Source organism: Carcharodon carcharias, chromosome 1 (genome assembly GCF_017639515.1).
Source record: "Carcharodon carcharias isolate sCarCar2 chromosome 1, sCarCar2.pri, whole genome shotgun sequence".
Lineage (NCBI taxonomy): Eukaryota > Metazoa > Chordata > Chondrichthyes > Lamniformes > Lamnidae > Carcharodon > Carcharodon carcharias.
The window spans coordinates 1,572,421-1,598,821 of NC_054467.1; the positions used below are offsets into that span (position 1 = coordinate 1,572,421).

General features: G+C 42.4%; 1 protein-coding gene and 1 non-coding gene across 6 annotated transcripts in view; both read left to right on the forward strand.

Moving 5' to 3' along the window:
• LOC121277425 (sodium/hydrogen exchanger 9B2-like) overlaps positions 1–26,401 on the forward strand; it is a 139,214-nt gene that overhangs the window by 13,776 nt on the left and 99,037 nt on the right. For 3 of the 5 annotated variants that reach the window (XM_041186891.1, XM_041186872.1, XM_041186881.1), the window contains 3 exons: positions 8,293–8,452; positions 24,139–24,261; positions 24,792–24,878. In XM_041186891.1, the coding sequence (XP_041042825.1) occupies positions 24,248–24,261; positions 24,792–24,878 (101 nt within the window). In that variant the 5' untranslated portion in view covers positions 8,293–8,452; positions 24,139–24,247. The remainder of the gene's footprint in view (positions 1–8,292; positions 8,453–24,138; positions 24,262–24,791; positions 24,879–26,401) is intronic. The other 2 variants (XM_041186901.1, XM_041186909.1) reach the window with 2 other exon arrangements.
• Positions 10,644–10,762, forward strand: LOC121286046. Its single transcript, XR_005944881.1, has one exon. It is a non-coding gene; the product is annotated as a 5S ribosomal RNA (ribosomal RNA).

Below are 26,401 nucleotides of genomic sequence, written 5' to 3' on the forward strand. Positions count from 1 at the left end.
GAGAATTTAGGCAATGACAATTTTTCTCCTTCTCTTGGATGCGTTGCTGAAATTTTCTGCAAAGAGTTCAGCAATTTCAATCTTCATTTTTGCAGCTTTTATTAATATGTAACTTCTATTGAAGAGTAATAAATCAATTTTAGTGTCTCAGGCTTTCGTGTTACATGAGGTAAATTTATGTAAGTGTGATCTTTTGCCTGCAATCAAATTATAGGGAGGAATTTTTGGCTGATACAGGCCAAACAAAAGGTTTGAACCAGTGCCACCTGCATTTTAATCTCCCACTTTAGGAGCTGAAGTCCATCTGTTTCAATTAGTGTATTGTATTATAGAAGTACGTAATGAAGTTGTGTTTATTGTGAGATCAAGACTTGGCAAGATGCGGTTTAGGAAAAAGATTGACTGCATGTCCTTTACTTCTATTGTTGAAGAGGACAGGTACTTTATTATTTACAACCACAGTTAAAAATGGTGTTAGTTCTAAAATTATCTGAAACTGAGCTGTAAAATGAAATTGGCTGAAGCATATAATGTTGCTTTGTTATTACATTGTGCTCAATAAGTACCCATGTCATTTTAATCCCCTGAATATCTCACAAGTGGCCTTCTCCAAAAGCTCAGCAAGTTTATCTAACAGGTAGCTTTGCATCCAGGTTGGGATATTCTCTTGCTCCATTCTATGCAGGATTAACTGACCTAAGCTAACATAGTTATATGTCCTTGGGAAAATCATGTGACTGAGCTTTGACCTCATGAGCTCTTGATATCTACATATAGGTACTTCCAGCAAGTGAGAACAGAATACACAGATTGGCTGTAAACTCTGGTTAACTGCTGACATTCACAGTTCAGGTTTATATATAAATAGCAAGCACTTGGTGAGGCAATCCAAGTTAGGAGCAATTGGGAGAATTCTGGAGAAGCAGATAGAATGTGAGCAAGCAAAATCCGGTAACCAATAACATAGCAACTTCAAAGTAGAAAAATATCTTGAGGACAGAGACATCAATCAGAAAAAGATGACATCAGGAAGGATAACAAAGCTTAACCAAGAGCTGAATTTTAATGACTGTCTTAAAGAAGGAGAGGGAGGTGGAGAAAGAGAGACTTAGGCCAGATCATGGACCTTCGGCAACTGAAGGCATGACTGTCACTGATGGGGCAAAGGGTAGCTGGATGCACAAAAGGGCAAAATCAGAGGACCAGAGACTTTGTGTACACAATTGTAGTATTAAGGGAGATTAGAGGTAGGGAGGCCAGGAATGGTTTTAAATACAAGAATGATAATTTTAAATTGAAGGTGTTAAGAGACTAGGAAACAATAAAGATTAGCAAAGATACGAGTGTTTGAGGAGTGAGACTTAGTTTGGGAAAGGATATGGAATTAAAGAAACAAGGGTGGGGGTTAGAAAAAGAAACTAGCAAATCAAAGTGGGGTAGAGGTTATGATCTAAAATTGTTGAACCCAATATTAAGTACAGGAGGGCTGTAAAGTGCCCTTTCTCAAAATTGCATTGAGATTCACTGGAACACTGCAGAAGGTCCGAGTGGGAGTAAGGTGGAGAATTGAAGTGACAAGCGACAGGAAGTTCAGGGTCATGCTTACGGACTAAACGGGGTGTCCTGTGAGGCAGTCACTCAGTCTGTGTTTGGTCTCCCCAGTGTCAAGGAGACCACATCATGACCAGTGAATATAGTATATTAAATTGAAAGTAGTAAATCTTTGTTTCACTTGGAAGGAGTGTTTGGGATCTTGGATGGTGAGAGGGAGGAGATAAAAGGGTAGATATTGTATCTCCTCCGCTTGCATGGAAAGGTGCCATTGGGTGTGACTGAGGAGTGGATCAGAGTATGACAGAGGGAACAGCCCCTTTGAAATATTGGGAGGAAAAGATGTGTTTGGTGATGTCATCATGCTGGAGGTGGTGGAAATAGCAGAGGATGATTCAATGAATATGGAAGCTGTGGTGTGGAAAGTGAGGACAAAGGAACTCCATCGTGGCTTTGGGGGAAGACTATGGTTTTGGTCTTCCCTGTATTTACAAACATACGAATTAGGAGAAGGTATAGGCCACTCAGCCCCTTGAGCCTGCTCTGTCATTCAATAAGATCATGGCAGATCTGTATGTAACCTCAACCCCACGTACCTGCCAGCCCCCAATAACCTTTCACTGCTTGTTAATCAAGGATCTATCTAGCTCTGCCTTAAATTGAGCTACCCCTTATTTTCAAACAGTTCTAGATTCTCCCACAAGAGGAAACATCCTCTTTACATCCACCATCAAGACCCCTCAGGATCTTAAAGGTTTCAATTAAGTCGCCTCTTACTTTTCTAAACTCCAGTGGACAAGAGCCTAACCTGTCCAATCTTTCCTTAGAAGACAACCCACCCATTCCTCATATTGGTTTAGCAAACCTTCCCTGAACTGCTTCTAACAGATTTACATCTTTCTTTAAATGAAGAGACCAGTACTGTGCACAATACTCCAGATGTGGTCTCACCAATGCCCTATACAACTGAAGCATAACCTCCCTACTTTTGTAATCAATTCCCTTCAAATTATAACATTCTATTAGCTTTCCTAATTACTTGCTGTACCTTCATACTAATGTAATTCATGCACTAGGACACCCAAATGCCTCTGAATCTCATGAGCTCTGCAACCTCTCACCATTTAGAGAATATGCTTTTTTATTCTTCCTGCCAAAATGGACAATTTCACATTTGCCCGTCCTTTCCCATTCACTTAACCTGTCACTTTGTAGCCTCCTTACATCCTCTTCACAACTTACTTTTCTAATTATCTTTGTCGTCAGCAAATTTAGCAACCATTCCTTTGATCCTTTCATCCAAGTCATTTATATAAATTGTAAAGAGTTGAGGCCCCAGCACTAATCCTTATGACACACCACTTGTCACATCCTGCCAACCAGAAAAAAAACCATTTATGCCAACTCTTTCCTATTATTTAGCCAATTTTCTATCCATGCCAATATGTTACCCCCTATACCATGAGCTTTTTTTTTTGCAATAACCTTTGATGTGACACTTTATCAAATGCCTTCTGGAAATCTAAGTACAGTACATCCACTGGTTCCCCTTTATTCACAGCACATGTGACTCCTTCAAAAGAACTCCAATAAATTGGTTAAATATGATTTCCCTTTTACAAAACCATGTAATTGGACTCTGCCCAATTGCAAAAATACCTGTTTAATTTGCCCACCATCTCCCTATTTTCCATTATCAATTCCCCAGTCACACACTATAGGACCAATGCTCACTTTAACTCTTTTATTTAAACTTCTATAGAAACTCTTGCTATCTGTCTTTATGTTACTAGCTAGCTTGCTCTCATACTCTAATTTTTCCCTCCTTATTAATCTTTTTGTCATTCTTTGCTGTTCTTTATATTCTCTGCAACCTTCTGATCTACCACCCACCTTTGCATAATTATATGCTTTTTCTTTAAGTTTGCTACTGTCTTTAGCCTTTTTTAGGTAACCACGGATGGTGGGCCCTCCCTTGGAACTTTTCTTTCTCATTGGAATGTATATATTCGGAAATATCCCTTTAAACGTCTGCCACTGAACTTCTATTGACATATCCCCTAAACCTCATTTGCCAGTTCACTTTGGCTAGCTCTGCTTTCATGCCCTCATAATTGCCCTTATTTAAGTTTAAAGTACTAGTCTTGGACCCACTCATTTCTCCCTCAAAATGAATGTAAAATTCAGTCATATGATTGCTGCTACCTAGGAGTGCCATCACTAGGAGGTTATCAATTAATCCTATCTCATTGCTCAATACTAGGTCTAGTATAGCCTGCTCCGTTTGGCTCCAGAACGTGCTGTTCTAGGAAACTATCCCAAAAACATTCTATAAACTCCTTATCTCTGCTATCTGCACTTTGCCTATTTGCTTTTTCCAGTCTATACAGATTAAAATCCCCCATGATTATTGCTGTACCTTTCTGGCAAGCTCCCATTATCTTATACTCTGTCCTACAGTGTAGTTACAATTAGGGGGCCTGTACACCACTCCCACAAGTGACTTTATCATTTCTCTCAACCCAAACCGCTTCTACATCCTGCTTTCTTGAACTTTGGTCATTCCCCTTCTAATGTGCTAATACCATCAGTAATTAGCAGAGCCACCTCTTCCTAACTCCCTGTCCTTCATAAATATCACATACCCTTCAACATTCAGGTCCCAATCTGTCATCTTGTAGCCATGTCTCTGTAATGGCTATCAGATCATACTTACTTAGTGCAAATCGAAATATCAGTTCATCTGTTATGTTTCAAATGCTATGTGTGTTTAGATACAGAGCCTTTAGTTTTGTCATTCTATTATTTTTGTAATGTCTAGCCTTATCTGCTGAATGACTTAGATTTGTACTCTGTCCCTTCCTGTCAGTCTGTTTATCATTTCCCATATTAATACCTTTCTCTTTTGCCTTCTCTCTACTCTTTGGTTTACCACATCTTCCCAAATTTGATTCCTTGCCCCCCACTATTCAGTTTAAAACTCTCTCCATTTCCCTAGTTAGGCAGCTCATTACAACACCAACCCTAGCACGATACAGGTGTAGACGGTCTTAACAGTACAGATCCCATTTTCCCCAATATTGGTGCCAGTGCCCCACAAATGGGAACCCACTTCTCCTACACCAGACTTTGAGCTCTGCATTCATTTCTCTAACCTTATTTGTCTTATGACAATTTACATGTGGCTCAGATAACAATCCAGAAATTATTACCTTTGAGGTTCTGCTTCTTAATTTGGTGCCAAGCTCATCTTAATGACTATGCAGAGCCTCCTTCTTCATCCTGCCTGTGTCGTTGGTACCTGCATGGACCACAACCACTGGATCCTCCTCTCTCACTGCAAGTTCCTCTCCAGTCCTGAGCAGATGTCCAGAACCTTGGCATCAGACAGGCAACAAAGCTGTCTGGATTCTCTCTCTTTGCTACAGGGAACATTGTCAATTCAACTTACTGTACTGTCCCTTACTACCACTACATTCTTTTTTGCTTTCCTCCAACTTGGATGGCTTCCTGTACCATGGTGCCATGGACAGTTTGCTCATCCACCCTGCAGCCCCCACTCGCTTCCAAACAATCTGAGGGAACCTCAAACCTGTTGGACAATTGCAGAGGCTCACAGTCCTGCACTCCTGCCCTCTGGGCCCCTTACCTGCCTCCTGTCCCTGGCCACTGACCAAATCAGAAGACCCTATCCTAAGTGGTGTGACTGCCTCCTGGTATAAAGCATCCAGGTAACTTTCCCCCTCCCTGATGTGTCATTGAGTTTGCAGCTCAGCCTCCAGCTCAATGACTGTGAGCTAAAGTTCCTCAAGCCGCAAACACTTACGGCAGACACATTTGCCCTGGATCACAATGTTATCCAGGAGCTCCCACATGCTGTAGCCTTGACATATCACCTGTTCTGCCATCCTTAATGTGTTTTAAATAATTACTTAATTGTATTAATCATTTATTTAATGTTGCTTTCTTATATATTTTACCACCAAATTGCATACTATTTTAAACCTTAGGGATAGAATAGAATTTACCCATTTACCAGATACTCACTAAACAGCTAGCTTCCTTCCCTGTAGTAGAGCGAGAACCAATTTCCATGGGCTGAGAAAGAGGAAACTAACAACTCCCCTCTTACCAAACTCCTAGCCTTCACTCAGTTAGTTGGCTGCACTAAAGAGCCATGAATTTATAGTAAACTGAACTGGGGCCACAGTAACCAGATTCAACCAGTTAGCTAATTAGCTGCTCAGCTCCTACAGCTGAGAGTGAGTTTACCTTGTCAAAACTGCAAGAAAGAACTGAGACTGCTTACACAGTACTTTCCAGTTACTGCTAATTACAGATTAGATCAGATTTTAAAAGCAAAATTTAAGAACAAGATTAACACTTAAAACGCCCCTCTCACCAAACTCCAAGTCCTCACTCAGTTAGTCAGCTGCATGCCGTTTGCTGTTTAGTTGGAGGAAACTTTCACTCCATCCAGTTTTGAATGTCAACCAGTGTGATAAATTAGAGCGGAGGGATTGGAAGAAGTGGTGATGAGATAAAGCTGTGTTGTTCAGAATACATGTGAAACCTGACATGTTTTTGGATGCTGTTTCTAAGGGACAACATGTAGATGAGAAATAAGAGGGGGCCAAGGATAGATCCTTGCAGATGCCCAGAGTTAGTGGTATGAGGGTAGGAAACACAGCAATTGTGGATGGTTCTCTGCATACACTTGGATAGATAAGAATGGAACCAGGTGAGGACAGTCTCACTCAGCTAGACAATGGAAATTAAGCAGAGGAGGAGGATGTGATCAAACGTGTCAAAGGCTGCAGACAGATCAAGAAAAACAAAATGTAAAAATGCAAGTTTTGGTTTTGAAAACTAAAAGCAGATTACATTTTTCAATGCTCTTTAGTAAATGAACCTGATTTAATAAATTAAATTTAAAGAATCTAGAAATCATACCTTTATTACCCTTGGGAGATCACAGGAGCAGCAGCAGTGGAAAAGGGAAGCAGGAATTTTAAATTAGGAGATTGGACTTGTTTTCTTTGGAAAGTTATTTAAGGTTGACAACATTGTTACGGTGAAGGATTCAAATTCCAGGGTACAGAGGTTAAAGATTAGGATTAAGGCAGAACTTTTTCACCTATAAAGCAATAAAGTTATGAAACAACTTACCAATCAAGTTCATTAAAGCAGACAGCACAGATGGGTACAAGAGACAATTGGAAGTGTTTCTGGAGAGCGAATGGATTGAGGGATATAGTGAGGAGAGAGGCAGGTATTTTGTATTAGTTTGGGAAAGAGGATTGCTGCTATTTGGCCTGTATGTCCTGTTCATAAAATTTCTGTGGGGTAGAAATTGGTGTTGGGTGGCAGAAGTAAAGGGTTGGTATTGTATCAGCCATCCATTATATATTTGTTTCTCGTATTTCCCCCCCCCCCAGTATTCAGCTCTGTTGCAATCAATGGAATTGAGTAGCTGGCAAGTCATAGGTGGCCAATCTAATTTTAACGTACCCATTTTGTGCTACTTTCCAAAATGAAGATCCAAACTTATTGCATTTACTTTAGATTTTAGTATCTATTTAAGTTTATTTAAACGTTACTTTTTCATTGAAAAATTACTTTTTTTTCAATGCTCTGAAATGTTTTCCATGTGCCTGATGAATTGGTGACCGCATCTTGTGTGTTGAGATGTACATGGGGTTCTAGTTTTGTTGACTGACTAGCTTGTGCTGAGAAAGCTAGTCAACGAGGGGAAAGTGGTGAGATTGCTGCAGTTTATCCATTGCTTAGAGCTAGGGGAAGGCAGCATCAGTGGAGCCATTTGGAATGGAAATTTGAATGGGTCCCAATTTATGGTGGATGCAATGATCAAAGGTTTAATGTCACAGCAAATTATTTCTTGTGTATTTCAAGTCACTGCTTTATTTTAAATGTTTTCCCTCCCAATCTTACCAATGGGTGCAGTGTTGAATTATTTTGAAGACTTGTGCATAGGATGGTATACTCTGAGGTTCACTGCACAAACTCTTATGTTATTTGATTCCTGTTACACTGATTGTCTTTTCTGATAGCCACCCTTCTTTATCGCGTGTGTTTTAAGGCTGGAGTTGACTGCCCTTATGGCTGACTGCTAACTTGAAAAATCTATACCACGCTAAACTCCTCTGTTGCTTTTGCATTTCACTTGAATGGCAGTCACAGGAGATTTGGAACTAGGTGCATATTGGGTAGGTGTGGCTACAAGCGGCATCCATGGCTACCGCCCTGGTCGAAACATAGCCAGGGTTTCTGCAATCTAGTCATTTTTCCAGTAAATGTTGATATGGGTAGTTAAATACCATGATAGCTATGATGGCTATAATGATTGAGTTGCCTGTTGTATTTACTGTTCAGGCTCTCTTATGAAGCGCAATCAGTTGGATTACATCAGTTTACAGATGTGTCCCAAGTTTGGGTAGTCGGCTCCAGGAGCATAAATACATTTTTTTGAAGTATTAAATGGAATAATTTTGCTTAGCTTTTCTTTGTTCCTCAGCCAATACCAGCATTTTCCTGATGTAGCCTATGACAAGTTGTGTTTTCTAGAAATCATCAATGTCCATGGCCATTAAGATTTGATTTTATGATTGGCTAAGCTTGTGGCCTTTATTTCAGCATCCCTCCATGAAATGCATTCATGGTTCAGTGAAATTTCTTCAGATGTGTCTCTCACTTGAATTTTTCTCTTTCTTAATCAATCAGGACACATGGGTTTTCAGTGGCAAAAATTTGAATTGAAAGGAGGGAATGAAGAGTGAGAAATCGGCATATGCAAGAAAGAAAAAGCACTTTGTGAACAGCACTTTGTCAAAGGACCAAAGCTAGATACCACCAGCCAAGAAGGAGGCAGGAGAACTGGCAGGTAAGGGGCAGGGAGAAAACTGTGGAAGACTTAAGGCTGCAGTTAGAATATTGTGTATAGTTCTGGACAGGCAACTGTCAGAAGAATAGAAATGAATATAATTTTTAAAAAAGATTTAAAAGTGAATAGAAGATGCAATGTAGATTAAATAGACTGTTGTCAAGGATGAGGATTTACAGTCATGAGGAGAGACTTGAGGTTTTGGAACTTTTTTCCACTGGAGCTGAAAAGGTCACGGATGACTTCTTTGAGGTTTTCAGGATTATGAAAGGCTATAACAGATAAGCAGAAGCATTGTTTCCATTGCTCAATGAGATTGTCATGAGAATACAGATTTAAATAACCACAAAGAATTAAAAATCTTAACTGCCTTAATGCACACTAAGGCTGACTTAGAATATGGAGTTATCTTCACAGACTTTGTTGAAGGAAGTTCATAAATCCTTTTAAAAACAATTTGAATAGTTGTTTGAAAAAAAGGAACATCAAAAGTTACAGGGAAAGTAGATTTGATAGCAGGTGAGAGAAAATGCTCATCCTGTTTGCTAGCAACCCTAAATACTGCACTCCTAAACCAGTCACCAGCATACTCCTCTCCCCCAGCACCCCATCTTCCTGATTCCTTTTTAAAACTTCCTTGAGGGACACTTCTGGCATTGCAGGGGCCAATTGTTCAAGTCTGCTTCTCTAGTGAGTTTCCAGGGGACACTCACTCGGTGTCCATACCTTTCTGGCTCGATAGTGAGATCCAACAACATTTATGAGTTAGATTCCCGCACTCATTGTGCACTCATTTTTGGGCATGCTCAAATTTTTGGACTTTGAGAAATCTTAATATTGTCATCAGATGTATAAATGGTAAAACTCCTTTTAAAACCAAAAATGTCGTTTTAAGGAGGCTGTACAGTTAATTAACAATTATTTTAGACCAAAATCTCGACTATTGAATTTTTGGAATAAGTTCTGGAAACATTAGTCCACAGCAAGATAGTCACCCAGCAGCTTTGTGAGCTGCTTCCTACTTTCTCCCTACCCCACTTTTATAGTTGGAGGAAAGCGATGTGCAGGAGGATAAGTACATGTTGCATTAGATCCCGTTAATTACTGACTGATTTTCCCTGAAATGCTAAAGTAGAGAGAGAAAGGAACTAGAAAAAGCTGAGGAGCTACAGTGAGCAGGGCATGAAGAGCTCAGTACTGTATTCACAAACTTTCAATGCGCTGCTAGTTCTGACACGGCCTGGATTTTCACCAAATTGGGATAAAGGCAGTGAGGGATATGGAGGGTGAGGGTTGGAGGACCACCTGTTTTTATTTTAATTGGAACAAAGCCCCACAGCACCAAGGTGTGCCTTTTAAACAGCCTGCCTCAGCACCCAGCAGTCCCTGAGGCTGCCTCTGACTTTTATCTCTGGTCGGCTGGTGTGACTCTAGCCCACATCCCACCGATAAAAAATACTGTTGCGGATTCTTTCTCCCAAAGCAGGTTAAGCCGTGAATTTTCCCAACTCCTATCCATGTCGAGATGAAAATCCAGGCCTACATTGTTAATTGTATCAATTGAGGTTGAGCACATAGAGATGGAGGGCATTTATTGGATGGATGTTTTTTTAACTCATTGATGGGATGTGGGCATCGCTGGCTAGGCCAATATTTATTGCCCATCCCTAATTGCCCTTGAAAGTGGTGGTGAGCTGCCGCCTTGAACCACTGCAGTCCATGTGTTGTAGGTACACCCACAGTGCTGTTAGGGAGGGAATTCTAGGATTTTGACCCAGTGAGAGGAAGGAACAGCGATATGGTTCCAAGTCAGGATAGTGAGAGGCTTTGGAGGGCAACTTGCAGCTGGCTGTGTTCCCATGTGTAGTAATCTGATGTGTAATATAACTTTTAAGAAGAACGTACAATGGAAGATCACATGATCTTATCCAATAGCAGAGTAGCGTGGGCTACCTCAGTAGTCAATAGGAGAAGTCTAGCGATACAATCTGTAATATGGAGACAGGGTTTGAGTTGTAAACGCACAAGTGTAACTGCTGAGTCCCTATGTAAATAAGTAGAATGTGTTCTACATAAGAACTGCCTGCTGACTTACTCTGTCTGTGGTACCAACTCAGTCAGCCCGAAACAAGGGTACAACCCGGATCCATTAGTCCCAACTAAACTAAGGACCAGGATCCAACAAAGTGGCGCCTATGGCCATACTAGTCTGAAAACGCCTGATCTCGTCTGATCTCGGAAGCTGAGCAGACTCAGGCCTGGTTAGTACTTGGATGGGAGACTGCCTGGGAATACCAGGTGCAGTAGGCTTTGCTTGGCCTAAATAGCCAAGTGGTTATGGTACTGGGTTTATAACCCCAAGGTCAAGAGTTCAAATCTCACAATGGCAAACTATGTAACTTCATCTGAAACAGATGGAAACGGGTTTGTACTCGAAAGAGTTACATGTCCTTCATGCATGACATTTAAAAAAAAAAAATCCAACAAAGTGGCGACTAGAGAAAAAGCAAGGAAGGATGAGGAGAAAAAGCAAGGAAGGAAATCAAGTGAACCGAAATCAGGCCATATCTTGCACCATAATTGTAAGTTGAATTTCTGTCCTAATCGTCAAAGCATGCTGCGGTTTGGAAGAGTTGATTCTTTCGACCCACCTATGGACGATTGGTCTCATTATGTTGAGCATCTTGCATTCTTTTTCCAAGCTAATGATGTTGCGGGAGAGGAGAAGAGGCGAGTGATCCTCTTATCCAAGTGTGGGATTAAAACCTATGGATTGATTTGAAGTTTGACAGCATCCAGTGCCCCGGATTGAAAATTTTTGATGACTTGGTGAACCTTATGAACAGTCATTACCAGCCCAAGCTCTCGGTAACTATACAACGGTTCAAATTTAATTTAATCAAGAAATAGAGCCCCAGGGGAGATGGTTGCTTGTTATGTGGCAAGCCTGAAACAGTTAATAAAATATTGTGAGTTTGGTACATCTATAAATGATATGCTTAGAGATCGTTTGGTGTGCGGTATAAATGAAGATGTGATTCAAAAGAGATTACTGGCTGAAACAAATTTGGATTTTTAGAAGACGCTAGAAATAGCACTGGCCATGGAAGATGCAGTGAGAGACTTGAAAGCCATACAGAGAGTGCAAAATGGTGCCATCCTCCATGTTAGGCGGGGAGCCCCAGCCAAAAAGGGTGCGAAAATGCACAGCTCTGAGAAGTGGGAAGTAGCCACCACTTGCAGACAAATAAAAATAAATGACTTAGCGAAAACATGGAATAATGGTAACAGAGATGGAAGCAGACAACCTTGTAATGAATGGAAATTTTAAAAAATCAAATGTTTTTACTGTCATCAAAACGGACACCTCATGTGACATTGCAAGGATAGAATCGGGCAGTTTCAATCAAAAGAAAAGACCCCGTGAGATCTATAAAGTAGAAGAGCCTTAAGTAAAAACTTCTGATATTTATTTGTCGTATAATTTAAAGGTAGGAAGAACAGAACTTATCTATGTAACAGTAAAGTTGATAGGCTTATCAGAATGGAGGTGGACACAGGTGCATCCACTATGGTAATAGGTGAGCATACCTTCAAATACCTGAATTATGGAGCGTATAAATTGAATTTGGAAGAAACCGATGCCAAATTAAAAAATTACACTGGAGAAAACATCAAAATCAAAGGCATAAGCCGGGTTACTGTACAGTCCGGAAGTCAATTGGTAAAGATGGTGGTAGAAGATGAGGGGCCAAGCCTCCTTGGACAAAACTGATTGAAAGAAATTGAATTGGATTGGCCTGGAAATTAGATTGCAAATGCTGATGCACTTCATTGTTTGCCTTTGAAAGAAAATGATGAGGATGTTCCAGTTCATCAAACTCTTTATTGTTGAACTTCTTAGTTTCATCACCGGTATGTGCTAGACAGATTAGAAATCGGACAAGTTGAGAACCAGTCGTATCCAAAGTACAAGAATAAGTTCTTCACGGTTTGTCACAAGAACAGGAATCTAACAAAATGAAACCATATTTTCACAGAAGATATGAGATAACTAGCTAGGATGGTATCTTTTTGTGGGGAGATCGAGTGATTGTTCCTGCAAAAGGACCCATTGTTAACTGAACTACAAGTGCACATCCAGGTGTTTCTTGAATGAAGGCCATCGTACGCAGATACTCATGGCGGCCTGGAGTGGATGGAGATGTAGAGAGCTTAGTGAGAAAGTATGCAGTGTCAGCAAGTGCAAAAGTTACCTCCTACAGCCCGTTACACTCTTGGGAGTGGCCAGGAAGGCCGTGGGTGTGATTACACATTGACTATGTGGAACCTTTTATGGGAACAATGTTTTTCCTGATTGTTGGCACTCACTCAAAATGGATGGACATATGAGGTGAAGTCACCATCTTCTACGACAATCGACAAGCTATGTCAAGGTTTCGCTATCAACGGACTACCAGAAGTGGTCATATCAGATAACAGCACAGCACTTACGATTGCTGAGTTTCAACGGTTTATCAGCCTCAACAGTATCACTCCTGTAAAAAAAAAAGTCACTGTACCACCCTTCTTCAAATGGACTAACCGAGCGAGTGGTTCAAACATTCTAAATTGGCATGAAGAAATTAACAGGACACTCCATAGTGACCAAGCTAGCACGTTTTCTTTTCCATTATAGGACTACCTCTCATACGATGGAATTATTGATGAAATGCCATCTTGGAAGGAGATTGAGCTTAATGCCAAATTTAGGGGGGAAGGTGGAAAGAAGTTAGGGAAGTCAGAAAATTGGACATGACTAGCAGAGTCATGGCAGAAATTTCACCATAGGTGAGGTGATATATGTCAAAAATTTTGGAGAAGGACCCAAATGGTTATTGGGTAAATTAAGTGCAGTGACTGGGCCAATTTCTTACCACGTGAAAATGGAAGACCGAGTCATACGGGACATATAGATTATATAAGGAGGAGAGAAACAAATTATCAGGAAATTATTCCTCAGTTTTCATGACTGCGTCAACATCTCCTGTTGAAAGAATTCCACTGAGTACAAATGTGCCTGAAGGACCAGCTGTACCTGCAAGAATTGAGGAAATAGATTTGCAATTGTTCACCGAAGAACCTGATGTTCGGACAGCACCTAAAAAGGAGGTTCCTAACAAAGAACATGAAGCTGTAGAGCTGAGACATTCTACACGCATAATGAAACCCCCAGAAAGACTGAATTTGTAAATTACCTATCTGTGCAAATAATTTGTTATTTTGAGAAAACTGCAACTGCAGAAAGTATTTGAATAAAGGGGGAAGGATGTAATAATCTGATGTTTAATATACCTTTAAGAAGAATGTATAATGGAAGATCATATGATCTTATTATCCAACAGCAGAGTAGCACGGGTTACCTCCGTAGTCAGTAGAAGTCTAGAAATAGTCTGTAACGTAGAGACAGCGTTTGAGTTGTAAGCACACAAGTGTGACTGCTGAGTCCCTATGTAGATAAACAGAATGTGTTCTACATAAGGACTGTCTGCTGATTTCCTCTGTCTATGGTCATGACCTTGGTCATCCCAAAACAAGTGTGCAACCCGGATCCATTAGTTCAACTAAACTAAGGACCAGGATCCAACACCATGTGTCTGCTGCCCTTGTCCTTCTAGATGGTAGTGGTCATGGGTTTGGAAGGTGCTGTCTAAGGCTTGGTGAGTTTCTGCAATGCATCTTGTAGATGGTACACACTGCTGCCACTGTTCGGTGGTGGAGGGAGTGAATGTTTGTGGATGCGGTGCCAGTCAAGTGGACTGCTCTGTTGTGGATGGTGTCAAGCTTCTTCAGTGTTGTTGGAGCTGTATTCATCCAGGCAAGTGGCGAATGTTCCATCATACTTCTGACTTGTGCCTAGTAAATGGTGGACAGGCTTTGGGGAGACAGAAGGTGAGTTACTTGCTGCAGGATTCCCAGCCTCTGACCTGCTCTTGTCGCCACGGTATTTATATGGCTAGTCCAGTTCAGTTCCTGGTCAATGGTATAAGACCATAAGACATAGGAGCAGAAGTAGGCCATTTGGCCCATCCAGTTTGCTCTGCCATTCAATGAGATCATGACTGATCTGGTAACCCTCAACTTCACTTTCCTGCCTTTCCCCCCATAACCCTTGATTCCCTTACTGATTAAAAATCTGTTTATCTCAGCCTTGAATGTACTTAATGACCCAGCCTCTACAGCCCTCTGCGGTAAAGAATTCCACAGATTGACTACCCGCTGAGAGAAGAAATTCTTCCTCATCTCTGTTTAAAATGGGCAGCCCCTTACTCTGAGATTATGCCCTCTGGCCCTAGACTCTCCCACAAGGGGAAACAACATCTCAGTATCCACCCTGTTGAGCCCCCTAAGAATCTTGTATGTTTCAATAAGGTCGCCTCTCATTCGTCTAAACTCCAATGAGTACAGGCCCAACCTAATGGACCTTTCCTCATAAAATCCCTTCATACCTGGGATCAACCTAGTGAACCTTCTCTGGACTGCCTCCAATGCCAGTATATCTTTCCTTCGATAGGGGACCAAAACTGTTCACACATTCTAGGTGTGGTCTAACTAGTGCCTTGTATAGTTTTAGCAAGACTTCTCTTTTTATACTCCATTCTCTTTGAAATAAAGGCCAACATTCCATTTGCCTTCCCTATTACCAGTTGAACTTGTACGTTAGCTTTTTGGGAATCATGCACAAGGACTCCCAAATCCCTCCGTGCTTCAGCCTTCTGCAGTCTTTCCACATTTAAATAATATTTAGCTCCTCTTCTTCCTGCCAAAGTGCATAACCTCATATTTTACCACATTATATTCCATCTGCCAAGTGTTTGCCCATTCACTTGACCTGTCTGTGTCCCTCTGTAGACTCTGTGTCATCCTCACCACTTGCCTTCCCTCTTATTTTTGTCAACTGCAAACTTGGCGATAGTACATTCACTTCCCTCATCTAAGTCACTAATATATATTGTAAATAATTGAGGCCCCAGCAATGATCCCTGTGGCATTCCACTAGTTAAAGGTTGACATCCTGAAAATGCCCCCCTTATCCCAACTCTCTGATTTCTATTAGTTAGCCAATCATCTATCCGTGTTAATATACTACCCCCAACACCATGGGTTCTTATCTTATTAAGTAGCCTTATGTGTGATATCTTTATCGAAAGCCTTTTGGAAATCCTTTATCTGTCCTGCTTGTTATCTCCTCAAAGAATTCTAATAAATTTGTTAGATGTGATTTCCCCTTCATGAAGCCATATTGGCTCTGCTTGATTAGCTTTGTATTTATAAATGTTCTGCTATTACATCCTTTTATAATAGACTCCAACATTTTCCCAATGACAAATGTTAAGCTAACTGGTTTGTTTTTTATCTCCCTCTGTTTTTGAATGAGGGTGTTACGTTGGCTGTTCTCCAATTCTCTGGGACTTTCCAGAATTTAAGATTCTTAGAAAGATTACTACTAGTGCATCCACCATCTCTGTAGTTACTTCCTTTAATATCCTAGGATGCAACCCATCAGGTCCAGGGAACTTGTTGGCCTTTAGACCCATTATTTTCCCTAGTACTTTTTCTCTAGTGATAATTATTGTATTTATTTCCTCCCCCACTTTTGCCCCTTGATTATTTAGTATTTTTGGAACGCTATTAGTGTCTTCTACTGTGAAGACTAAGCAAAGTATTTATTCAACTCCTCTGCCATTTCGTGGTTCCCCATTATTATTTCCCCAGCCTCATTCTCTAAGGGGCCTATGTTCACTTTAGCCTCTCTTTTATATATTTAAAGAAGCTCTTACTGTCTGTTTTTATATTACTTGCTAGTTTACCTTCAAAGTTTATTTTCTCCCTCTTATTATTATGTTGGTTTTTAAAACTTTCCCAATCCTTTGGCTTACTACTAATCTTTGCCACATTGAATCTTTTTTCTTTGTTTGATACTGTCCTTAACTTCCTTGGTTCACCATGGTTGGTTTATCCCCTTCCTCAAATCCTCCTTCCTTGCTGGGGTATATCTTTGTTGAGAGCCATGAACTATTTTCTTAAACGTCTGCCATTGTTCATCAGCCGTCTTTTCTGCTAAACTCCTTTCCCAGAAAATTCCAGCCAACTCTGCCGTCATTCCTTTGTAAGTACCCTTATTTAAGTTTAGCAGTTATTTCCGACCCAGGTTTCTCACTCTTGGACTGAATGCTAAATTCTACCATATTATGGTCACTGATTCTTAGGGGGCCCTTTACTCTGAGGTCATTTATTAAGCCTGCCTCATTAAACATTACCAGATCCAAAGTAGCCTGATCCCTGGTTGGATTCACAACATATTGTTCTAGGAAACTGTTCCGAATACGCTCTATGAATTCTTGCTTGTGTCTACCTCTGTCAATTTGATTTTCCCAATCTACATGAAGATTAAAGTCACCCATGATTAATGCACTGCCTTTTTTACATGCCCTCATTATCTTCTGATTTATTCTGTCATACAGTATAGCTACTGTCAGGGATGCCTATCGACTACTCCCACCAGGGTTGTCTTCCCTCTGGTATTTCTTAGCTCCACCCATATGGATTCTACATCTTTCGATCCAAGATCCTTTCTTGTTATCTAACATATTCCATCTCATACTAACAAAGCTACCCTGCCACCCTTTCCTTCCTGTCTGTCCTTTCGAAAAGTCACATGCCCCTGAATATTTAGTTCCCAGCTTTGATTGCCTTATAACCAGGTCTCTGTAATGGCTATAAGATCATACCTGTTAATCTCTATTTGTGCCGTTAATTAATTAATTTTGTTCCAAGTACTACGTGCATTTAAGTAAAGGGCCATTATTCTGCCTTTTTACCATATTTTCCCCCTTTGACCCTATTTGCAGCTGTTTTTTCATGTTTATACACTCTAACCCTTCTTGTCACACTCTAGGTATCATTACCTAATTAGCGGCCCTGCAAGGCTGCCATGCTGTTTTGCTTTGTAAGCCTACGTATCCCCCCACCCCCATTTAGTTTAAAGCACTTTCTATTGCCCCAATTATTCAGTTTGCCAGGACACTGATCCCAGCATGGTTCAAGTGAACAAAAACAGAATTACCTGGAAAAACTCAGCAGGTCTGGCAGCATCGGTGGAGAAGAATAAAGTTGACGTTTCGAGTCCTCATGACCCTTCAACAGAACTGAGTAAAATTAGGAGAGGGGTGAAATATAAGCTGCTTTAAGGTGGGGGGGTGGGGTTGGGGGGAGAGAAAAGACAAACAACCCCCCCCCCACCTTAAACCAGTTTATATTTCATCCCTCTCCTAATTTTACTCAGTTCTGTTGAAGGGTCATGAGGACTCGAAACGTCAACTTTATTCTTCTCCGCCGATGCTGCCAGACCTGCTGAGTTTTTCCAGGTATTTCTGTTTTCGTTTTGGATTTCCAGCATCTGCAGTTTTTTGTTTTTATCTCATGGTTCAAGTGAAGCCTATTCCATTGGAACAGCTCCCTTCTACCCCAGCACTGGTGCCAGTGCTCCATGAACTGAAATCCATTCCTCCCACACCAATCTCTGAGCCAAATATTGAACTCCTTGACTTTATTTACCCTATGCCAGTGTGCCCGTGGCTCAGGTAGTAACCCTGAGATTATTACCTTGGAGGTTCAGCTTTTTAATTTAGCTCCTAACTTTTCAAATTCTTTCAGCAGAACCTCCTTTCCAGTCCTATCAATGTCGTTGGTATCAATGTGGACGACGACAACTGGATCCTTGCCCTCCCACTCCAAGTTCCTCTTCAGCCATGAGGAGATGTCCTTAACCCTGGCACCTGGCAGGCAAGGCAGTCTTCGGGACTCAGGGTTCTCTGCAGCCATGACCATATCTATCCCCCTAATTATACTGCCCCTGACCACCACTACGCTCCCACTTCCTCCCCCCACCGCCCCCCCAAACTTGGGGCGGTAATTGGCCAGATTGCTTTTTGTGTACATGACATACCTAGGCAATTTTCCACATTGCTGAATAGATGCTAGTGTTGTAGCGAAGTCAGAAGGCATTCTTCCTTCACAGATAACAGTCTAATTCTCTTTTGAATGCCGTGATTGAATCTACCTCCACCACACTCTCAGGTAGTGCATTCCAGATCCCAGCCACTTTGTGTGTAAAATCTTTTCCTCGTGTCGCTTGTGTTCATCGCTTTAAATCTGTGCCCCTCCTTCTGGATGCTTCCACGAGTGGGAACAGTATGTGGGAGCATCAACTCAATCAATGGTACAGCAGACTAGTCCTAAAATGCATTGTGCTGATATACCGGCCCAGAAGTTGCAGTAGTAATGATGGCAAATTGTGCATGTTCATAGTTGTTACACCTCTCAAACTGAGAGCAGATTCTGACGTGCAGTTAAACACAGAAATCAGAAGTTGCTGTCAGTGATTCTACGCTTCCCCAGAAGTTGAAGTCTCCTCAGATTGCGGTCAACTGAAAAACAATGAACTGCTGAGAATTTCCAAATAAATCTATTTTAACTAAAGACTGCTCTAGTTTCTTCCTTCACCAACTGCTAGTCAGAAGTACAACACGATTGAGCTGCTTTTACTTAGTGGAAAAAGTTTGATGTCCAATCTACTCTTGCTAATTAATTGAGCTTCTGATTTGATTTGGCAGCTGCCTAGACACTTGTTGGCTTAGGATATAATCACATTTTCCCCCTAGATTAGATCTCATTCTCCTACTTTTGTGTACCAGACATTTAAAAAGATACATTACAGTATATCGTCAAGATGACCAAGAATGTAGCTGCAGTGAATCTATTATGTACCTATATTTGATTGGATGGTAGGGTTTTTGCTGTTGTAAGATGGTTGTTATTTCCTTGTTTTTAATCATGTTAACACCTGTCTGTTTTGTTTGTTTTTCTCAGTCTCCTATCAGACAATTAAAGCTGCTGCAAATAGCATTTATGCTCGCTTGGGAGTATGCTCAGGCCTAGGCACCATTCTGTCTAACACTTTGAGCTTCAGGCTATGCCTTTAAGGTTATTTCCCTTGATCCCATTCTGAACTAAATCAAGCCTCCTAGATAGGATAGAGGGCTGTTTAGATTTTCATTACAACTGGTCGAGGAAGCAGATCGACAATGATACTTTAATTGTCGGTTGGAAGAAGTTTAACAAGCTGTTGATTATCTCTCCACAACCATAATAAAGAAAACTCTACTTATTTGCCCCCATCACAACTTTATTAATTCACAGGATGTGGGTGTTGCTACCTAAGACAGAATTTATTGCCCATCCCCAATTGTCCTTGAGAACGTGGTGGTGAGCTGCCTACTTAAACAGTTGCAGTCCATGTGGTGTAGATACACCCACAGTGCTGTTAGTGAGAGTGTTCCAGGATTTTGAACCAGTGACAGTGAAGGAACGGCGATATGGTTCAAAATCAGGTGGTGTATGTATTGGAGGGGAAGTTGCAGGCGGTGGTGTTCCCATGCTTCTGCTGACCTTGTCATGCCGATGTGGTGGAGGTCGTGGACTTGGAAAGTACTGTTGGAGAAGCCTTGGTGAGTTCCTGCAATGCATTTTGTAGACAGTACATATTGCTGCCACTGTGTGTCGGTGATGGATGGGGTGCCAATCAAGCGGGCTGCCTTGTCCTGGATAGTGTCGAGCTTCTTAGGTGTTGTTGGACCTGCACTCATCCATGCAAGTGGAGAATATTCCATCACACTCCTGATTTGTGTGTTATAGATGACAGGTAGGCTGTGGGAGTCAGGATGTGAGTTACTCACAACAGAATTCCCAGCCTCTGAATTACTCATGTGACCACAGTATTTATATGGCTGGACTACTTCAGTTTCTGGTCAATGGTAAGCCCCTAAGGATGTTGATAGTGGGGTGGGTTCAGTGATGTTATTGCCATTAAATCTGATGGGGAGATGGTTAGATTCTCTTGTTGGATATGGTCATTGCCAGGCATTTGTGTGGCGCAAATGTTATTTGCCACTTATCAACCCAAGCCTGGATATTATCTGGGTCTAACTGCACTTAGACATGGACTGCTTCAGTATTTGAGGAGTTGCAAATGGTGCTGAACATTGTGCAATTATCAGCGAACATCCCCACTTCTGACCTTACGATGGAGGGAAGGTCATTGATGAAGCAGCTGAACATAGTTCGGCCTAGGACTCTACCCTGAGAACTCCTGCAGTGATATCCTGGAACTGAGATGATTAACCTCCAACAACCACCGCCATCTTCCTTTGTGCTAGGTCTGACTGCAGAGTTTTCCCCCTGATTTCCCATTGACTCCTGTTTTGCTAGAGCTCCTTGATGACACACTCGGTCAAATGATGCCTTTATGTCAAGGGCAGTCACTCTCACCTCACCCATATCTCACCTTGATGTCAATTAGCATGTGACTGACCTTGAGCTTTCCCTGACATACAGTGCATAGCAGATATATTTCAGATTCTAGAGAATGACAAAATCTCCTCTTTGTTTACCTCCTACAGATTTTCACTTTTAAATTATGATTTAGGCATTTTAATTGTAGTGCATATAGTGATCTTTACTGATTAACCCTAATCAAACATGCTTTGTGAGTGTGTATATAATCTTCACTGCTTGCTTAATGTTGATGGAGGATAGGCAGGATGTGAGCTGATGTTGGTACTTTTCCAGGCTTCATGTGTTGTTGAATGTATTGGGTCTTTTGTCAAGCAAGAATGAGATCATTGACAATTTCATACCATAAGTATTAAGAAATAATTAAATCTCTACTGGGTTCTTAGATTAAATGAAATATACCCCAAAATTGAAAGGAAATTAGAGGAGAAATCAGTGATGCTAGTCAAAACATTTTGAACAAAACTGATATCTGAGAATTTCTTCAATTTTATGCAACATTTTTTAGAGAAGGCAACCAAGCCAAAAACAGCTAAGACAAGGACAAAGATAAAGACAAAATACTGTGGATGCTGGAAATCTGAAACAAAAACAAAAAATGCTGGAAAAACTCAGCAGGTCTGACAGCATCTATGGGGAGAAAGACGAGTTAACGTTTTGAGTCCGTATGACTCTTCAGAGCTAAAGGGAAATAGAAATGTGGTGAAATATGTACTATTTAAGGAGGGTGGAACAGGTGAAGCTGGAAAGGAGGCAAAGGAGAAATTGTGAAAGATGTCATACATAAAAGGTCAAAGGGTTGATAATAGTGGTGGTACTGGCTAAAGGAGGTGCTAATGGTGACATTGAGTGGAAAGCAGAATGTGATATTGGCCGGACCAGGGTAAGCATTCTGGAAAGTGACAGCCCTAGTTGGGGTGGGGTGGGGGGAGGGGACAGTGGTTGGGAAAAAGATCAAAAAGGCTAAAAGCTGGAGATAAAACAATGAATAAAAATGGGAGTAAATTTTTTAAATAATGAAAATAAGTGGGGAAAAAATAAATAAATGAAGTTAAGAGTTAAAAAAAATAAAAATGAATATAGAGAAGAGGGGGAAGGGTCAAAAAGGGGGTGGGGATGGAGGAGAGAGTTCATCATCTGAAATTGTTGAACTCACCATTCAGTCCGGAAGGCTGTAAAGTGCCTAGTCGGAAGGTGAGATGCTGTTCCTCCAGTTTGCGTTGAGCCTCACTGGGACACTGCAGTGGGCCAAGGACGGACATGTGGGCATGAGAGAAGGGTGGTGTGTTGAAATGGCAAGCGACAGGGTGGTCTGGGTCATGCTTGCGGACAAACTGAAGGTGTTCTGCAAAGCGGTCAGCCAGTTTGCGTTTGGTCTCTTCAATGTAGAGGAAACCGCATTGGGAGCAGCGAATGCAGTAGACCAAATTGAGGGAAGTGACTTGAAAGGAGTGTTTGGGTCCTTGGATGGAGGGAGTGGTGGGGGGTGGGTGGGGAAGTAAAGGGGCAGGTGCTGCACCTTCTGCGATTGCATGGGTAGGTGCCATGGGAAGGGGTTGAGATGTTGGGGGTGATGGAGGAGTGGACCAGCATGTCTTGGAGGGAGCAGTCCCTGTGGAATGCCGACGGGGTGAAGGGAAAATGTTTGGTAATGGCATCATGCTGGAGTTGGCAGAAATGGCAGAGGATGATCTTTTAAATGCGGAGGCTGGTGGGGTGAAAAGTGAGGACAAGGGTGACCCGATCATGGTTCTGGAAGGGAGAGGAAGCTGTGAGAGCTGAGGTGCGGGAGATGGGTCAGACATGGCTGAGGGCCCTGTCAACCACCGTGGGTGGGAAATCCCAGTTAAGGATCAAGGAAGACATGTCAGAAACACTGCTTTGGAAAGTGGCACCATTGGAACAGATGCGACGGAGGCGAAGGAACTAAGAATGGGATGGAGTCCTTACAGGAAGCGGGGTGTGAGGATCTGTAGTCGAGGTAGCTGTGGGAGTCAGTGGGCTTGTAATGAATATTGGTGGAAAGTCTATCACCAGAAACAGACAGAGAGGTCAAGGAAGGGAAGGGAAATGCCAGAAATGGACCATGTGAAAGTGGTGGAGGGGTGGAAATTGGAAGCAAAATTGATAAATTTTTCCGGGTCCAGATGAGAGAATGCAGCAGCACCAAAACAGTCATCGATGTACTGAAAAAAGACTTGTGGGAGGTGGTCTAAGTAGGACTGGAACGAGGAATGTTCCACATATTCCTTAAAGACACAGGCATAACTGGGGCCTATGCGCCTACCCATAGCCACATCTTTTATTTGGAGGAAGTGAGACAAGTTTAAGGAGAATTTGTTCAGTGAGAACACAGGTTCAGCCAGATGGAGGAGAGTGGTGGGTACATGGGGATTGTTTGGGCCTCTGTTCAAGGAAGAAGTGGAGAGTCCTCAGGTCATCCTGATGGGGGATGGAGGTGTAGATGGATTGGACGTCCATGGTGAAGAGGATGCAGTTAGATCCAGGGAACTGGAAATTGTTGATATGATGTAGGACATCAGAGGAATTGCGGATGTAGGTGGGAAGAGACTGGACAAGGAGAGAGAGAAAAGAGTCAATATAGAAAGAAATGAGTTCCGTGGGGCAGGAACAGGCTGACACAATCGGTCTACCGGGACAGCCCTGTTTGTGGATTTTGGGAAGGAGGTAGAAGCGGGCTGTCCGAGGTTGGGAGACTGAGGTTGGAAGCTGTGGAGGGAAGATCTTCAGAGGCGGCAAGGTCAGTGACAGTCCTGAAAACAATAGCTTGATTTTCGGTGGTGGGGTCATGGTCCCGGGGGAGGTAGGAAGAAGTGTCTGCGAGTTGGAACTCAGGGTCTGTGAGGTAGGGGTCATTACGCCAGGCAACAACAGCACCACCTTTGTCAGCAGGTTTGATGACAAAGTCAGGGTTGGTCCTGAGAGAACAGAGTGAAACTGCTTCAACAGTTTACCATTAGTGCTTAGGGAGTATTGTGGGTCTTTTAGACCCCTTAGCCATTGTCTGCAAGTGTTCCCTCACTAGCAATCTTGTATGCATGCCAACCCACTGATCCCCTTATGTATGTATTACTTGGCTCATGCACCAGTCATTGCCCTTATTATGGTCTCCCTACTGATGTGGGTTAGAGTGAGTGTCAGCTGCAGGTTTGCCTTGACGTTTTGTTTTCCTTTCTTCTCCAGTTACACCCTGCATTACCGTTTGTACTAGATCATGGAGCACACATGTGAATTCTTCAACAACCCACTGTAACCTTATTTGCCTTTCCTAGATGTGACATATCAAGAGGAAGCAGAAGAAGAACCACAACTACCAGGCCCCCTGCTTCCAGCTTTCCAGCACTTTATTGTATGCCGAGCCATTTGCCTGAGGGGCAATAGATGGTGAGCCAGAGGTACGTTTGTAGAATAATGACAGTGCATGAGTGGACAAGAGGAGCTGGTTGTGGGGGGAGGGACCAGGGAAGATGAAGAGTAAGACATAGTGAAATGAAGGGTCAGGACATGTATCCCGCTGCTGAAATACCTTTGAACATAGACCTCAAAAATCTTGTTTTTAAAATTTAGAACTCAAGTATATGTGCAAACATTGGGTCTCTAAGAATGTGTAGCAGATTGCATGTAAATTGAAGGAGTTCAGTACCTGCATCCATGGAAACATGATGGATGCATTCACAGCACCAGAGTCCATCCCAGAGTGTGGTGTAAGTCTAGGTAATGTCTAGTGGTGAATCCCACAACAACATCTGCCATGGATACAACAGAGGGCAGTAGTGAGTAGTAACTGAAGCATCCTGGGAGAAGTCAGCGCAGACATCGTGACTCAGAAAGGGATCGAGAAGGACCCACTGTCAAAGAATGGAATAGCCCCGAACATTACATTGCTGTATTGTTTCCATCCCTCCCCCCTCCTCAAACCAAAAAGAACCAGATGGAGAGGCAGTACCTTCAGGAGTGCACCAGACCTGCGAGGGACACTCTTAAAGTGGATTTGTAAAAAAGCAGCTGATAGGTGAGTAAATCCTGGTGAGTTTTTTTTCAATCCATTAAAGTTATTCATTGCTTAATACTGAGGTAGGAGCTTAAAAAAAGTATAGAGTAGTACTGTGCAAGTATAATTAGTCAAGAAACAAGGCTGCTAGCTAACATAAATAAGGCCCTGAGCAAGCGTATTTTTTAAGGGAGTAACTAGCTTAATCGAGAGGGACGTCATGGCAGGAGAACTCAGACCTGTGATATGCTCCTCCTGCAGGATGTGGGAAATGACGGAGGCTTCCAGCGTCCCTGTTGACCATGTGTGCGGAAGGTGTGTCCAAATGCAGCTTCTAGCTAACCAGATTTCGGAGCCGGAACTGCGGGTGGACTCGTTGCAGAGCATGCACGATGCTGAGCAAATTGTGGATAGCACGTTTAGCAAGGTGGTCACACTGCAGGTAAAGATTACACAGGCAGAAAGGAAATGGGTGACCATCAGGAACAGTAAAAGACTCAGGAAGGTAGTGCAGGAGTCCCCTGTGGTCATCCCCCTCTCTAACAGATATACCGCTTTGGATACTGTCGGGGGGGGATAGCCTCTCAGGAGAAAGCAGCAACAACCAAGTTCACGGCACCATGGATGGCTCTGCTGCTCAGAGGGGTGGGAGGGAAACAAGTGGCAGGGCTATAGTGATAGGGAATTCAATAGTTAGGGGCACAGACAGACGTTTCTGTGGCCGCAAACATGAATCAAGGATGGTATGTTGCCTCCCTGGTGCCAGGGTCTGGGATGTCACGGAGTGGCTGCAGGACATTCTGTGGGGGGAAGGTAAGCAGCCAGTGGTCGTGGTACACATTGGTACCAACAACATAGGTAAACTAAGGGATGAGGACCTGCAAACTCAGTAGAGGGAGTTAGGAGATAAATTAAAATGCAGGACCTCAAATGCAGTAATCTCAGAATTACTCCCAGTTCCACATGCTAGCGAGAGCAGAAATAAGAGGATAGACCAAATGAATGCGTGGCTGGAGAGACGGTGTAGCCGGGAGGGATTCAGATTCTTGAGGCACTGGGACCGGTTCTCGGGAAGGTGGGACCTGTACAAACTGGATGGGCTGCACCCAGGCAGAGCTGGGACCAGTGTCCTTGCGGGGGCTTTTGCTAGTTCTGTTGGGGAGTATTTAAACTAGTGTGGCAGGGGGATGGGATCCCAGGAGTAGGTTCAGATAGGTCAGACTCAGATCAGAAAAATGGAGGTAGAGCATTATCTAGGGACGTTGTGATAGACATGGAGTTACAGGAGAGCAAAGTTTACAAAGTGTCCAGCAAGGGAAATTGACGGGGTTAAACTGTTTATACTTCAATGCAAGGAGTATTACAAATAAGGTAGATGAGTTAAGGGCACAGGTAGACACATGGCAGCAGGATGTCATTGCTATAACGGAGACCTGGCTAAAGGAGGGACAAAACTGGCAGCTAAATATCCCTGGTTATAGAGTCTTCAGACACGATAGAGTAGGAGTTGAAAAAGGAGGGGGGTGGGGTAGCACTAATGGTTA